This window comes from Salvelinus alpinus, chromosome 30, assembly GCF_045679555.1.
Source record: "Salvelinus alpinus chromosome 30, SLU_Salpinus.1, whole genome shotgun sequence".
NCBI lineage: Eukaryota > Metazoa > Chordata > Actinopteri > Salmoniformes > Salmonidae > Salvelinus > Salvelinus alpinus.
The window spans coordinates 25,994,596-26,012,095 of NC_092115.1; the positions used below are offsets into that span (position 1 = coordinate 25,994,596).

Consider the following 17,500-nt stretch of genomic DNA (forward strand, 5'->3'; position numbering starts at 1 on the left):
ATGCCTGCATTTCCAAGAGCAGACATTACATTGATGTGCTTCTGTTTACACTGACAAATAAGTATTCCATACAGTCCTGGCTTACAATATAACACCTGGGTGGGGGTGTTCTTTTAAACCGTGGCAATCGATACATCCCAACCTGTGAAACCCTAACAGTGCAGTGGGACTGCTTTACAACAGACAGAATGGGAATAGTGAATGGGAATAGTGAACGGGAGTAGTGAAAATTGAGAGTATTGGAAAGTGGGGTTTTCAGAAAGTATGTTGGATGGCCTGTGTATTTACAGTATGTGTACAGTGGCAGATAGATGGGGTGAGAGGGAGAGTATTAATCAGGGTGTGGTTCCAGCCAGTACCTTGGACGGCCTGCAGTTTGTGGGTCTGGATGATGATGCAGAGCTGCAGGACCAGCTGAGGAGCGCTCTCCAGGAAGGTGGCCAGGAGGTGCAGCATGCTGACGTCAGCGAACTCGTACACCATCCTCCAGTAGAACCTCCAGCGGTCATGGTCCCCACTGCGCCGGCTCCGGATGCCCAGGTAGATGGCATGGAAATACCTGGAATAAAAGGAAACAATACATCCATGAGCCAAATTACAGTTCCACCGAGGATTTACCCCAGTGTTTTAACTAATAGGCTCAAACCTTTCTGTTTCAATCTACGCTGGCTGGCACCCATGTCTCACTGGGCCATGACTCCAGTGGACCAGCTTTGACTTGGAGCCAAGGCAAGGCCCTGTGTACTTTTCAGCCACAATTTACATAACAAAGGCTAACTGTGGACTTTAACACCTTCTTACAAAACAACAGTCTTGATGATGCAGATGTTGTTGATTCTCCTCTGTCGTGTCACACTCCTGATGAAAACACAAGAACACTGGAGCGTACATTAACATTAACACTGGTGACACCCTGGTGTGGGGGTAAGTCTAGACGAAAAGCACCAGCAGTGACCTTGTCAAAAAGTTTGGATCTTTTGGCGTAACAGCTAAGAATCCCCTGTTTGGTTATACATGTACAGTATATAAAGAATCATATCATATTAGAGTTTTATACACGTACAGTATATAAAGAATCATATCATATTAGCGTTTTATACACGTACAGTATATAAAGAATCATATCATATTAGAGTTTTCATGCAGCCCTTTTCATCTCTCTTCATTCTTTTACAATTCTATCTACAATTCATTTGACCAGGATTCATTTCTAATATTGGGTCTTAAAACGGCCAACCGAATCATTTCTAGTCATCTCTCCTCCTTCCAGGCTTTTTCATCTTTGAACTTATATGGTGATCGGCATCTAATTGTTTTCCAATAATTGGAAAACATGGATTTCTAAATTTATTTTGCGACGCTCGCGCACGCGATGTGTCCGGTCTGGTCAGCATGTAAGAGGCTGCCTGCTGTTGTGTTGTGTTATACTGTGTGTTCGGTATGCCTAAGGATGCACATGGAATTGGTGTGAATTATGTAGTGCTTTTGTAGTTGATCCTGTGAATACTGACAGAGTGTGGCAAGAAACAAACACAGAGACAGTGATGTGATTGTTAAGTAAATTTAATGTTTTTGATAAACACTACCGTTCAAAAGTTTGGGATCACTTAGAAATGTCCTTGTTTTTGAAAGAAAAGCACATTTTTGGTCCATTAAAATAACATCAAAATGATCAGAAATACAGTGTAGACATTGTTAATGTTGTAACTGACTATTGTAGCTGAAAACGGCTGATTTTTAATGGAATATCTACAGTTGAAGTCGGAAGTTTACATACACTTAGGTTGGAGTCATTAAAACTCGTTTTTCAACCACTCCACAAATTTCTTGTTAACAAACTATAGTTTTGGCAAGTTGGTTAGGACACCTACTTTGTGCATGACACAAGTAATTTTTCCAACAATTGTTTACAGACAGATTATTTCACTTATAATTCACTGTATCACAATTCCAGTGGGTCAGCAGTTTACATACACTAAGTTGACTGTGCCTTTAAACAGCTTGGAAAATTCCAGAAAATGATGTCATGGCTTTAGAAGCTTCTGTTAGGCTAATTGACATCATTTGACTCAATTGGAGGTGTACCTGTGGATGTATTTCAAGGCCTACCTTCAAACTCAGTGCCTCTTTTGCTTGACATCATGGGAAAATCGAAAAAAATCAGCCAAGACCTCAGAAAAACAATTGTAGACCTCCACAAGTCTGGTTCATCCTTGGGAGCAATTTCCAAATGCCTGAAGGTACCACGTTCATCTTTACAAACAATAGTACGCCATAAAAAAGCCAGAATACTTTTTGGAGAAATGTCCTCTGGTCTGATGAAACAAAAATAGAACTGTTTGGCCATAATGACCATTGTTATGTCTGGAGGAAAAAGGTGGAGGCTTGCAAGCCGAAGAACACCATCCCAACCGTGAAGCACGGGGGTGGCAGCATCCTGTTGTGGGGGTGCTTTGCTGCAGGAGGGACTGGTGACCTTCACAAAATAGATGGCATCATGAGGTAGGACAATTATGTGGATATATTGAAGAAACATCTCAAGACATCAGTCAGGAGGTTAAAGCTTGGTCGCAAATGGGTCTTCCAAATGGACAATGACCCCAAGCATACTTCCAAAGTTGTGGCAAAATGGCTTAAGGACAACAAAGTCAAGGTATTGGAGTGGTCATCACAAAGCCCTGACCTCAATCCTACAGAACATTTGAGGGCAGAACTGAAAAAGCGTGTGCGAGCAAGGAGGCCTACAACCTGACTCAGTTACACCAGCTCTGTCAGGAGGAATGGGCCAAGATTCACCCAACTTATTGTGGGAAGCTTGTGGAAGGCTACCCGAAACGTTTGACCCAAGTTAAACAATTTAAAGGCAATGCTACCAAATACTAATTGAGTGTATGTAAACTTCTGACCCACTGGGAATGTGATGAAAGAAATAAAAGGTGAAATAAATAATTCTCTCTACTATTATTCTGACATTTCACATTCTTAAAATAAAGTGGTGATCCTAACTGATCTAAGGCAGGGGATTTTTACTGGAATTAAATGTCAGGAATTGTGAAAAACTGAGTTTAAATGTATTTGGCTAAGGAGTATGTAAAATTCCGACTTGAAATGTACATAGGCCCATCATCAGCAACCTTCACTCCTGTGTTCCAATGGCACGTTGTGTTAGCTAATCCAAGTTGATCATTTTAAAAGGCTAATTGATCATTAGAAAACCCTTTTGCAATTATGTTAGCACAGCTGAAAACAGTGGTGCTGATTAAAGAAGCAATAAAACTGGCCATCTTTAGACTAGTTGAGTATCTGGATCATCAGCATTTGTGGGTTCGATCACAGGCTCAAAATGGCCAGAAACAAAGAACTTTCTTCTGAAACTCGTCAGTCTATTCTTGTTCTGAGAAATGAGGGCTATTCCATTGCTCCCAAGGATGAACCAGACTTGTGGACGTCTGCCAAGAAACTGAAGATCTTGTACAACGCTGTGTACTACTCCCTTCACAGAACACGCAAACTGTCTCTAACCAGAATAAAAAGAGGAGTGGGAGGCTCCGGTGCACAACTGAGCAAGAGGACAAGTACATTAGTGTCTAGTTTGAGAAACAGACGCCTCACAAGTCCTCAACTGGCAGCTTCATTAAATAGTACCTGCAAAACACCAGTCTCAACGTCAACAGTGAAGAGGCAACTCCGGGATGCTGGCCTTCGAGTTCCTCTGTCCAGTGTCTGTGTTCTTTTGACCATCTTAATCTTTTCTTTTTATTTGCCAGTCTGAGATATGTTTTTCTCTTTGCAACTCTGCCTAGAAGGCCAGCATCCCGGAGTCGCCTCTTCACTGTTGATGTTGAGACTGGTGTTTTGCGGGTTTCAAAAACCCACAAAACCTTTGAATGGTAGTGTACATGTACATTTAACCTGTCATTGCAAATGAATAAATAAATGAAAGAATAAAGACCAATTGTTTTCTAAAAGTGGACTTAATTGTTACACGGTAAGAATGTCTCAAATGGCACTTAAGATGAGTTAACCTCTGCATTGGCCCTTCTCTCCCTCCATCTCTCCCCCCCCGGACAGAAACCAGCTATCCGTTCGCTTGTTCTAGGCTACCCATAAGGTTCTGGTAAAAAGTAGTGCATTATATAGGGAATAGGGTGCCATTTCGGACTCAGCCCTTGAGTGGATGGAGTCCACTCTAATCTGCTAGCTATTCCCAGCTAATTAACTATTTAAACAAAATGGCTTGAAAGACCTTTTTTCTCAAACATACATTTTTAAAGCTAAAGAGAGAGGTTCAGAATGAATATGAGCTATTGACTACATCTACACCAATCTATTAATTTAAATTCTCACACACATACACAAAATATTATGCTCCACTGGTAGTCTGGGCAACGTTCCAAACATAACCCCCCAGAATCTACCGTCTCATCCTGGGGCAATTTCAGTACTGCATCTACTACTCCATCACATGAGAATATGTTGAGGGGATGCCAACTTCGCGACTAATTAGTCTGTGTTTTGGTGCCCATTCTGCACTCTGCATATTTGCACTCTATCATTTCTGGTACGTCTCTAAATCAAGAGCACTGATATTACGCACATTTTGTCACAAATAATGTTCTATAAGTGCCTCATTACAGATGTAGGATGGATCTTCATTTGATCACCCTGTTGTTAAGATCCTACATCTGTAAATGTGTATTATAGAGTACCACAGTATGAGTCATAATACCCATAAAACCTAGCGGTCTAACAGGGAAACGGTTCCAATCGTTTTTCCACCATTCATTTTTCCCATAGGGGATTTTAGAAACACTTAAAATAAGGGCTGTGTTTTGTGTAGGCTTACCCTGGTTTGATGTTCTGATAACCGTGTAAAGGTGACTCTTATCACCATATAATCGCCATATAATTACCCTCCAAAAATGAAATGCTAATTAGCTGCTAATGTGGCTATCATAAAGAACTACAAATGCCATGATGATCTTGACGAGACTGCTGAATCGAGGCAAAGGTAAGAATATCTGGATCAACTATCTAATGTTAGCTAAATGTAGTCATGAAAACATTAACTACATATCTTTAAATGGACAATTATGTGAACTGTCTTGTGCAAGCTTTAAATTGACACAATAGCTGTTGGTAATGGTGTCAGCTAGAGATGACGGGAGCATGCAAGGATTTGTAGTTTGCATGATGTCTGATGCAAATTAGCATTTTGGAATCTCAGAGTAAATAGAGCCGAATATGGTGATAAAAGTCACCTTGTCTGTTACTGTAACGGCAGATTTCCTCCTCTTCGTCTGAAGAGGAGGTGTAGCAGGGATCGGACCAAGACGCAGCGTAGTTAGTGTTCATCATGTTTAATAACGACAAAACCGTGAACACTACAAAATACAAAATAACAAATGTGGCAAAACCGAAACAGTCCTATCTGGTGCATAGAACACAAAGACAGAAGACAACCACCCACAAAACCCAACACAAAACAGGCTACCTAAATATGGTTCCCAATCAGAGACAACACAAAACACCTGCCTCTGATTGAGAACCATATCAGGCCAAACACAGAAATAGGAAAACTAGACACACAACATAGAATGCCCACTCAGCTCACGTCCTGACCAACACTAAAACAACGAAAACATAAAAGAACTATGGTCAGAACGTGACAGTTACGCTCGTTGTTAGATAAAGACCAAGGTGCAGCGTGGTATGCGCATATTATACTTTTATTTTAAATGACACATACAAAGCGAACGTAAAGCTATATGCAGTGCAGAAAGCAACTACACAGAAACAAGATCCCACAACTGAAGGTGGGAAAAAGGGCTGCCTAAGTATGATCCCCAATCAGAGACAACGACAGACAGCTGCCTCTGATTGGGAACCATACCCGGCCAACAAAGAAATAGACAAACTAGAATGCCCACCCAAATCACACCCTGACCTAACCAAATAGAGAAATAAAATGCTCTCTAAGGTCAGAGCGTGACATTGTCCAAAACATATGTACATACTTATCAAAACATCACGCCAGTGTAAGCCTACACGAAACACAGCCCTTGTTTTAAGTGTTTCTAAAATAACCTATGGAAAAAATGAATGATAGAAAAATGATTGGAACCATTTCCCTGTTTCATCGCTAGGTTTTATGGGTATGACACCGCCACTGTGGGGATTTATATACAACACCAATTTGAAAGGACTGTGTTTGAATACTTACAGTTGAAGTCGGAGGTTTACATACACTTTAGCCAAATACATTTAAACTCAGTTTTTCACAATTCCTGACGTTTAATCCCAGTATAAATTCCCTGTCTTAGGTCAGTTAGGATCACCACTTTATTTTAAGAATGTGAAATGTCAGAACAATAGTAGAGAATGATTTATTTCAGCTTTTATTTCTTTCATCACATTCCCAGTGAGTCAGAAGTTTACACACACTCAATTAGTATTTGGTAGCATTGCCTTTAAATTGTTTAACTTGGGTCAAATGTTTCGGGTAGCCTTCCACAAGCTTCCCACAATAAGTTGGGTTAATTTTGGCCCATTCCTCCTGACAGAGCTGGTGTAACTGAGTCAGGTTGTAGGCCTCCTTGCTCGCACACGCTTTTTCAGTTCTGCCCACAAATGTTCTATAGGATTGAGGTCAGGGATTTGTGATGGCCACTCCAATACCTTGACATTGTTGTCCTAAGCCATTTTGCCACAACTTTGGAAGTATACTTGGGGTCATTGTCCATTTGGAAGACCCATTTGCGACCAAGCTTTAACCTCCTGACTGATGTCTTGAGATGTTGCTTCAATATATCCACATCATTTTCCTGCCTCATGATGCCATCTATTTCGTGAAGTGCACCAGTCCCTCCTTCAGCAAAGCACCCCCACAACATGATGCTGCCACCCCGTGCTTCACGGTTGGGATGGTGTTCTTCGGCTTCCAAACATTACAATGGTCATTATGGCCAAACAGTTCTATTTTTGTTTCATCAGACCGAAGGACATTTCTCCAAAAAGTACGATCTTTGTCCCCATGTGCAGTTGAAAACCATAGTCTGGCTTTTTTATGGAGGTTTTGGAGCAGTGGCTTCTTCCTTGCTGAGCGGCCTTTCAGGTTATGTCGATATAGGACTTGTTTTACTGTGGATATATATACTTTTGTACCTGTTTCCTCCAGCATCTTCACAAGGTCTTTTACTGTTGTTCTGGAATTGATTTGCACCTTTCGCACCAAAGTGCGTTAATCTCTAGGAGACAGAACGCGTCTCCTTCCTGAGCGGTATGACGGCTGCGTGGTCCTATGGTGTTTATACTTGCGTACTATTGTTTGTACAGATGAACAAGGTACCTTCAGGTGTTTGGAAATTTCTCCCAAGGATGAACCAGACTTGTGGAGCACTACCATTTTTTTTCTGAGGTCTTGGCTGATTTCTTTTGATTTTCCCATGATGTCAAGCAAAAGAGACACTGAGTTTGAAGGTAGGCCTTGAAATACATCCACAGGTACACCTCCAATTGACTCAAATTATGTCAATTAGCCTAACAGAAGCTTCTAAAGCCATGACATAATTTTCTGGAATTTTCCAAGCTGTTTAAAGGCACAGTCAACTTAGTGTATGTAAACTGCTGACCCACTGGAATTGTGATACAGTGAATTATAAGTGAAATAATCTGTCTGTAAACAATTGTTGGAAAAATTACTTCTGTCATGCACAAAGTAGGTGTCCTAACCGACTTGCCAAAACTATAGCTTGTTAACAAGACATTTGTGGATCGGTTGAAAAACGAGTTTTAATGACTCCAACCTAAGTGTATGTAAACTTCTGACTTCAACTGTAGATATTCCATTAACAATCAGTCGTTTTCAGCTACAATAGTCAGTTACAACATTAACAATGTCTACACTGTATTTCTGATCAATTTGATGTTATTTTAATGGACAAAAAATTTGCTTTTCTTTCAAAAACAAGGACAATTCTAAGTGACCCCAAACTTTTGAACGGTAGTGTTTATCAAAAACATGATTAAATTTGCTTAACAATCACATCACTCTCTCTGTGTTTGTTTCTTGCCACACTCTGTCAGTATTCACAGGATCAACTGCAAAAGCACTACATAATTCACACCAATTCCAGGTGCATCCTTAGGCATACCTAACACACAGGATAACACAACACAACAGCAGGCAGCCTCTTACTGCTAAATGCATTCTGTTGCACAAAGTAGATGCGACTAGCCAAAACTATAGCTTGTTTACAAGAAATTTGTGGAGTTGTTGAAAAACGAGTTTAATGACTCCAACCTAAGTTTATGTAAACTTCCGACTTCAACTGTATATTTTGTTTATCGATTTGTACTTATCACAACATCTCACCTGTGAACATCCCGTGTTTATGTTCCTCTAGTAAAAACCAAATACAAACAGTGAGCATTATGCATTTCATTGATATGAATTCAAGGTTTGCGAGTTGAGTTCAACTTTCTGTGACTCTGTTTTTGTCTTAAAGTCTCCGGGGTCAGCTAAGGATCACTATGGTAACTACACTTCAGAGGTTTCTAAGAACCCCATTTCCCATTTCAAAACAGAGCCCCGAAGACAGGATGCTTAGGAAAATTTGATCTATAATAAAACAATTCTGACTAGGTTGACTGTCATTGCTAAAGGTCAATGACTGAATATGGCCCATTTGAAATGTAGCCAGACTGTGAATTGTTACACTGACTGTTTTTTCAGGAAGCAGTTACTGTAGGGCCTGGAAATAGTTTCCAACAGAGGCCCTGCCTACTGGCACCTGCGTTGTATTCATTTGGCAACAAATGGAAGATAGAAGTACTGAAACAAGAAGGGACAACCTGAACTTGTCCAATAAAAAATGCTTGTTTTCAGTTTTTGATTGAAGAACGTTTTAAAAACTTTTTCTAAACTGTTCCCTAATGTATACGACCCTGCCGGCCCCAGCCATAGTGCCAGATTAACCATTCACAGGGTGTCTCTGGGGGCCTCACACAGACACATTATCCCCGTGACCCACCAAGGCACCCAGCCAACCAAAGCAGCATACTCGCACTCACAAGCAACAGAGACGTGAACCAACAATGACTTGCACTAAATGGGTCATGCAAATCCATTCCAGACCCTTGTTTTATGACATACATTTTTATTTATTTCATTATTTAACCTTTATTTAACTAGGCAAGACTGAGACGCTTCGTGTCAGTCTTTAGCGACCATAAATCTTTGTTTACAATGGTTGTAGTACTGAGTGAAAATATTCCCTAGGATGGTTTTTGAGCTAATGATTTTATTTTGATGTTTGTACAATGATGTAAACTAACGGATTATATTTCATTCCTGAGTATCACATCATTCCTCACAACAAGACTACAGTATTTTATAATCTCTAAACTCTAAACTCATGAAACATATTGCCACCAAGTTTACCCATGATGAATCCAGATACATGCAAATTGAGCACTTCTTTGTCTCTCAATAGAAGGTGAAATCTAGGGGACATCATCATGCTAGTTCATTTCCTCCATTGATTTCCTGAGAAGGAGGAAAGAGGCCCTTTTCCCCTCAAGAACTACCTGCCTCTCCCTTTAGGAAGTCACTCATCATAACCACTGGCCTGTACTACAGTACAGCAAGGACAGCCAATTTATGACGATGCCAATTTACTACCATAATACTTGCTTTGGGGTCTCTCTAATTGGAGCACTTGCTCTATAAAACCCCATCAAAAGATGTAGTGTTGTGTTTTAAATAAGCTATAAAACAAGTGTTCCAACCATTGCTTTAGGTACAAACCAAGCATCTAAACTCTTTTGTCCTTTAGACAATTATTTTATAGAATAACTAAAAAGCTTCTTTCACAAACGTTCTTATTACAGAGAAGAGAACCTCTGTGTCATAACGAATCCTTACAAACATCTGTTACTCTTGCATGTATGCCTCTAACTTGCATTAAGTGAGTGTTTTAGAAGTGTCAGAATAAATGTTCATGATTTGGAATCCTGACCTATTTTTAGATATGTCGAAATGTGCACGGAAATTATACACTTTTTTTACTGAGCCGTTTACTAAATTGTATCTTTGGGTCAAACAAAGCAGTTTCAATTTAGCTGTGTTAGACCTTTGCTGTCACGGCCATGAAAAGAAGAGGACCAAGGTGCAGCATGGTGAACGTACATTTTCCTTTTATTAATAAAAATGACGCCGAACAAAACAATAAACACTACAAAAACATACCTTGAAGCTAAAGGCTATGTGCCCTAAACAAAGTCAACTTCCCACAAACACAGGTGGGAAAAGGGGCTACCTAAGTATGGTTCTCAATCAGAGACAATGATAGACAGCTGTCCCTGATTGAGAACCCTACCCGGCCAAAAGATAGAACTACAAAACATAGAACATAGAACATAGAATACCCACCCCAACTCACACCCTGACCAAACCAAAATAGAGACATAAAAAGGATCTCTAAGGTCAGGACGTGACATCTGCAGACATACAGTGCATTCGTAAAGTATTCAGACCATTTGACTTTCAAAATGTTGTTACGTTACATCCAGACAAAAACAGGTTTTTATACATTTTTGCAAATGTATAAAAATACACTAAAGGTCAAAAGTTTTAGAACACATACTCATTCAACGCTTTTTCTTAATTTTTTTCCTATTTTCTACATTGTAAAATAATAGTGAAGACATCAAAACTATGAAATAACACATATGGAATCATGTACTAACCAAAAAGGTGTTAAACAAATCAAAATATAATTTAGATTGGAGATCCTGCAAAGTAGTCACCCTTTCCCTTGATGACAGCTTTGCACACTCTTGGCATTCTCTCAACCAGCTTCATCTGGAATGCTTTTCCAACCGTCTTGAAGGAGTTCCCACATATGCTGAGCACTTGTTGGCTGCTTTTCCTTCACTCTGTGGTCCAACTCTTCCCCAACCACCTCAATTGGGTTGAGGCCGGGTAATTGTGGAGGCTAGGTCATCTGATGCAGCACTCCATTTTTTAAATTTATTTAACCTTTATTTAACTAGGCAAGTCAGTTAAGAACACATGCTTATTTACAATGACGACCTAGGAACAGTGGGTTAACTGCCTAGTTCCGGGGCAGAACAACAGATTTTTACCTTGTCAGCTCGGGGATTCAATCTACCAACCTTTCAGATACTGGCCCAATGCTCTAACCACTAGGCTACCTGCCGCCTCCATCCCTCTCCTTCTTGGTAAAATAGACCTTACACAGTCTGGAGGTGTGCTGGGTCATTGTCCTGTTGAAAAACAAATGATAGTCCCACAAAGCGCAAACCAAATGGGATGGCGTATCGCTGCAGAATGCTGTGGTAGCCATGCTGGTTAAATGTGCCTTGAATTCTAAATAAATCACAGACAGTGTCACCTGCAAAGCACCATCACACAACCTCCTCCATGCTTTACGGTGGAAAATACACATGCAGAGATCATCCGTTCACCCACACCTGTGGCTCACAAAGACACGGCGGTTGGAACCAAAAATGTCCAATTTGGACTCCAGACCAAAGGACAAATTTCCACCGGTCTAATGTCCATTGCACTTGTTTCTTGGTCCAAGCAAGTCTCTTCTTCTATATTGGTGTCCTTTAGTAGTGGTTTCTTTGCAGCAACTCGACCATGAAGGCCTGATTCACACAGTCTCCTCTGAACAGTTGATGTTAAGATGTGTCTGTTACTTGAACTCTGTGAAGCATTTATTTGGGCTGCAATTTCTGAGGCTGGTAACTCTAATGAACTTATCCTCTGCAGCAGATGTAACTCTGGGTCTGTGGCGGTCCTCATGAGAGCCAGTTTCATCATAGCGCTTGATGGTTTTTGCGACTACACTTGAAGAAACTTTCAAAGTTCTTGAAATTCTCTGTATTCACTGACCTTCATGTCTTAAAGTAATGATGGACTGTCATCTCTTTGCTTATTTGAGATGTTTTTGCAATAATATGGACTTCGTCTTTTACCAAATAGAAATATCTTCTGTATACCACCCCTACCTTGTCACAACACAACTGATTGACTCAAACGCATTAAGGAAAGAAATTCCACAAATTAACTTTCAACAAGGCACACCTGTTAATTGAAATGCACTCAGGTGACTACCTCATGAAGCTGGTTGAGAGAATGCCTAGAATGTGCAAAGCTGTCATCAAGGCAAAGGGTGGCTATTTGAAGAATCTCAAATATAAAATATATTTTGATTTGTTTAACACTTTTCTGGTTACTACATGATTCCATGTGTGTTATTTCATAGTTTTGATGTCTTCACTATTATTCTACACTGTACAAAATAGCAAAAATAAAGAATCAAATCAAATCAAATTGTATTAGTCACATGCGTGTAGACAGGTGTAGACCTTACAGTGAAATGCTTACTTACAGGCCCCTAACCAACAATGCAGTTTAAAAAATATTAATAAGAATAAGAAATAAAAGGAACAAGTAATTAAAGAGCAGCAGTAAAATAACAATAGCGACACTATATACAGGGGGTACCGGTACAGAGTCAATGTGCGGGGGCACCGGTTAGTCGAGGTAATATGTACATGTAGGTAGAGTTATTAAAGTGACTATGCATAGATATGCATAGATAATAACAGAGTAGCAGCGGCATAAAAGGGGGTGGGAAATGCAAATAGTCTGGGTAGCCATTTGATTAGATGTTCAGCAGTCTTATGGCTTGGGGGTAGAAGCTGTTTAGAAGCCTCTTGGACCTAGACTTGGCGCTCCGGTACCGTTTGCCGTGCGGCAGTAGAGAGAACAGTCTATGACTAGGGTGTCTGGAGTCATTGACAATTTATAGGGCCTTTCTCTGACACCGCCTGGTATAGAGGTCCTAGATGGCAGGAAGCTTGGCCCCAGTGATGTACTAGGCCGTACACACTCTGTAGTGTCTTGCGGTCGGAGGCCGAGCAGTTACCATACCAGGCAGTGATGCAACCAGTCAGTATGCTCTCGATGGTGCAGCTGTAGAAACTTTTGAGGATCTGAGGACCCATGCCAAATCTTTTCAGTCTCCTGAGGTTTTGTCGTGCCCTCTTCACGACTGTCTTGGTGTGCTTGGACCATGTTAGTTTGTTGGTAATGTGGACACCAAGGAACCTGAAGCTCTCAACCTGCTCCACAACAGCCCCATCGTGAGAATGGGGGCGTGCTCGGTCCTCCTTTTCCTGTAGTCCACAATCATCTCATTTGTCTTGATCACGCTGAGGGAGAGGTTGTTGTCCTGGCACCACACGGCCAGGTCTCTGACCACCTCCTTGTAGGCTGTCTTGTCATTGTCGGTGATCGGGCCTACCACTGTTGTGTCATCGCCAAACTTAATGATGGTGTTGCAGTCATGTCTGGCCGTGCAGTCATGAGTGAACAGGGAGTACAGGAGGGGACTGAGCACGCACCCCTGAGGGGCCCCCATGTTGAGGATCAGCGTGGCGGATGTGTTGTTATCTACCCTTACCATCTAGGAGCGGCCCATCAGGTCCAGGATCCAGTTTCAGAGAGAGGTGTTTATCCCAGAGTCCTTAGTTTATTGATGAGCTTTGAGGGCACTATGGTGTTGAACACCAAATAAAAACCCTTGAATGAGTAGGTGTTCTAAAACCTTTGACCGGTAGTGTAAAAAACTGAAATATCACATTTACATAAGTATTCAGACTCTTTACTTAGTACTTTGTTGAAGCACCTTTAGCAGAGATACAGCCCTGAGTCTTCTTGGGTATGACGCTGCAAGCTTGGCACACCTGCATTTGGGGAGTTTCTCTCATTCTTCTCTGCAGATCCTCTCAAGCTCTGTCAGGTTGGATGGGGAGAGTTGCTGCTCAGCTATTTTCAGGTCTCTCCAGAAATGTTCGATGGGGTTCAAGTCCGGGATCTGGCTGGGTCACTGAAGGACATTCAGAGACTTGTCCCGAAGCCACTCAGGCATTGTCTTAGCTGTGTGCTTAGGGTTGTTGTCCTGTTGGAAGGTGAACCTTCGCCCCAGTCTGAGGTCCTGAGCGCTCTGGTGCAGATTTTCAGCACTGTACTTTGCTCCGTTCATCTTTGCCTCAATCCTGACTAGTCTCCGAGTCCCTGCCGCTGAAAAACATCCCCACGGCATGATGCTGCCACCACCATGCTTCACCGTAGGGATGGTGCCAGGTTTCCTCCAAAAATGTGCATTCTGGCCAAAGAATTCAATCTTGGTTTCATCAGACCAGAGAATCTTGTTTCTTATGGTCTGAGAGTCTTTAGGTGCCTTTTGGCAAATTACAAGCAGGCTGTCATGTACCTTTTACTGAGGAGTGGCTTCCGTCTGGCCACGACCATAAAGGCCTGATTAGTGTAGTGCTGCTGAGATGGTTGTCCTTCTGGAAGGTTTTCCCATCTCTACAGAGGAACTCTAGAGCAGGTGACCAAGATCTCGGGTTCTTGGTCACCTGCCTGACCAAAGCCCTTCTCCCCCGATTGCTCAGTTTGACCGGGCGGCCAGCTCTAGGGAAGAGTCTTGGTGGTTCCAAACTTCTTCAATTTAAGAATGATGGAGGCCACTATGTTTGTGGGGACCTTCAATGCTGCAGAAATGTTTTGGTACCCTTCCCCAGATCTGTGCCTTGACACAATCTTGTCTCGGAGGCTCATGGCTTGGTTTTTGCTCTGACATGCACTGTCAACTGTGGGACCTTATATAGACAGGCGTGTGCCTTTCCAAATCATGTCCAATCAATTGAATTTACCACAGGTGGACTCCAATCAAGTTGTAGAAACATCTCTAGGATGATCAATGGAAACAGGATGCAATGGAGTTCAAATTCGAGTCTCATAGCAAAAGGTCTGAATAGTTACGTAAATAAGATATTTTTGTTTTTTATTTGTAATACATTTGCAAAAAGGTGTTTTCGCTTCGTCGTTATGGGGTATTGTGTGTAGATTGGTGTGGAATCTACACGTAACAAAATGTGGAAAAAGTCAAGGGGTCTGAATGCTTTCCCGAATGCACTGAATTAGACTTTAGTATAACAATGTCTGCTGGCATGTAAGCTCTACAAATATACAGACAAGCATGATTATGATAGTGGTAAAGTATTATGCAAACCACAAGGATACTTCCCTCCTGCCCTGTCAATGATCAAATGACCTATTCAAGATTGATCAATCAAAAGAGGAATGCTTCAAATATCTTGACTTCACTTATTGCCCAAGAGCTGGACATAAAAAGCACACACAAATAACAGCAGCAATAAACACAGCAGCAGATCCCATCCCTTCATGGGCTTGAGGTCTGTCTCTGTCTTCAGGTCAGTGGATAGGCAGGTGTGTGTGTGTGCTGGTCCAGGTCCAGGTCTGCATTGGGGAAGCAGCAGAGTCTCAGTGGGATCTTCCTGCCTGACTTTCTCACTGAATGGGCTCCAGGCCCTGAACCACATAATGATGCACCCCATCCCACCACCCTAACACGGTCATGAAGACAGACAGGACACTATCCCTCCTCACTCACTCACTGCTCCTCCACATTGTCAAAGCTAACCCAGAGATCATCTTCCCAGATTACCACACATGTTCTCGCCTGATAAAAAACAAAGCTAATCTTCCAGATTGAACCAGGATACTACCATGATGAAATACTGTGCAATACCATAAAAGCCAATAATACTGCAGTACTGAATCCGTGGATGTCAGTAGGATCATTTGTTTGCTTATGACTAATTTCCTTTGAAAACATCTCCCCCTCATGGTAACTAACTACCTATTTCATATCATCCACAGCACCAAGCCCCCCAGTATGCGCAGAGCTGGTTGTGGATGTTTAACTGGATGGGTAACTGGCCTCTGGATGATGTTAATACTGCAGTGGAGAGCCAGGGCTTTGCATGGTGTGGTGATAATCACCATTTTAAATGGGATTAGGCAGATGTTGTTGTGCATCCTTCCCTGAAATGGGATTATTTCTACAGCTCAGCCAATGCCAGTCTGAAGAGTGGCTCAAGAGACGTGCATAGATCAACAATGCCTGTGGATGGGCCCATAGTTTACTGTATACTGTACACACAACATGCCTGCCTGTGTAGAAACACATAATATACACACTCATTCAAAGAGGTGAATACACACAAAATAGACTTGCATCTATGTTAGAGGGAAGGGCTGAGCTAGAGCACAGACAGGGCTTATGCCCCAAGTTGTTCTTATAACAAACGTTGTCCAAATTGCACCAGCCTGAGAAAGTGATTATGACAGGCACCACACAGGACTATGTGACTGACCGACTGACTTTGTGAGGCTAAAGGCTAGTCCATCTGCATGCAGGCCTGAAGCGTGCAGGACAGGGAAGCATCCTCACAGACCGTGCATGCCAACTCACAGGATCAGAGGAGACCAAGCTCTGATAGCTCTACCAGCTCAGAACTTTGGATCAACGTATTTCAAATCAGTAGGGTTTCCTAAGACACTCCTAAAAAGGTCTGTTAGCTCCTACATCCATGATTACGGATTGTAGAGTCACAAGCTTGATGTAATAATTGCGCGCTAGGAATATGGGACCATGTACTACACTTTTGACTACTTTAATACACATAAGTGAATTTGTCAAAATACTTATTGTCCCCTAAAAGGGGGGACTGTGTATAAAAAGTGCTGTAATTTCTAAACGGTCCACCCGATATGGATGAAAATACCCTCCAATTAAAGCTGATAGTCCGCACCTTAATCTCATAGACACTGTATCATTTCAAATCCAAAGTGCTAGAGTACAGAGCCAAAACAACCAAAAATGTGTCACTGTCTCAATACTTTTGGAGCTCACTGTATATTTCTGAGAGATTTGCATTTGCTGTGACACAATAAACAACTATTTCGTTATTAATGCAGCCACACTAGATATTGTGAAAATGATTTCTGACTTCTAGTCATTATTATTCTTTACAACGCGACTCCTCTTACACTGTTTAAGATAGAAACGTTTTCAAACTTTAAAGGGATTCTTCTGGATTTTGGCAATGAGGCCCTTTATCTACTTCCCCAGTCAAATTAACTCTTGGATACCATTTTTAATACTCAGTGTCCAGTATTAAGGAAGTTAGAGGTAGTTTCGCGAGCCAATGCTAACTAGCATTAGCACAATGGCTGGCAGTCAATTGGTATCTGTTACAGATACCTACAGAGTACCTCTAACTTCATACTGGACACAAACTTTTATCAACTTTAACTATATATATATGCTACATTTGCATAAAATAACACACCAGCAGTAACTCTTGAACGCTTCAAGCTAGATACACTAAACCAACATGTTCAGGCTATCCTAACTTCAAATTCTTGAAAACTTTAACTATAACTACATAAATTAGCATAAAATAGAATAAAATAACCCACCAACAGTAACTCTTGAACCCTTCAAACTAGGGACACCAAACCATCTTTTAAATGTTCAGGCTATCCTATCCTATCCTATCCACTGCCACTTGAAGCAAGTCACACAAT

General features: G+C 41.4%; 1 protein-coding gene across 2 annotated transcripts in view; it reads right to left on the bottom strand.

Moving 5' to 3' along the window:
- Positions 1 to 17,500, bottom strand: part of LOC139559609 (XK-related protein 4-like) — a 97,230-nt gene that overhangs the window by 26,408 nt on the left and 53,322 nt on the right. For both annotated transcript variants that reach the window (XR_011671794.1, XM_071375755.1), the window contains exon 2: positions 360 to 559. Coding sequence is in view for 1 of the 2 variants with exons in the window: in XM_071375755.1 (XP_071231856.1) it covers positions 360 to 559 (200 nt within the window). In the remaining variant the exon portion in view is untranslated. The remainder of the gene's footprint in view (positions 1 to 359; positions 560 to 17,500) is intronic.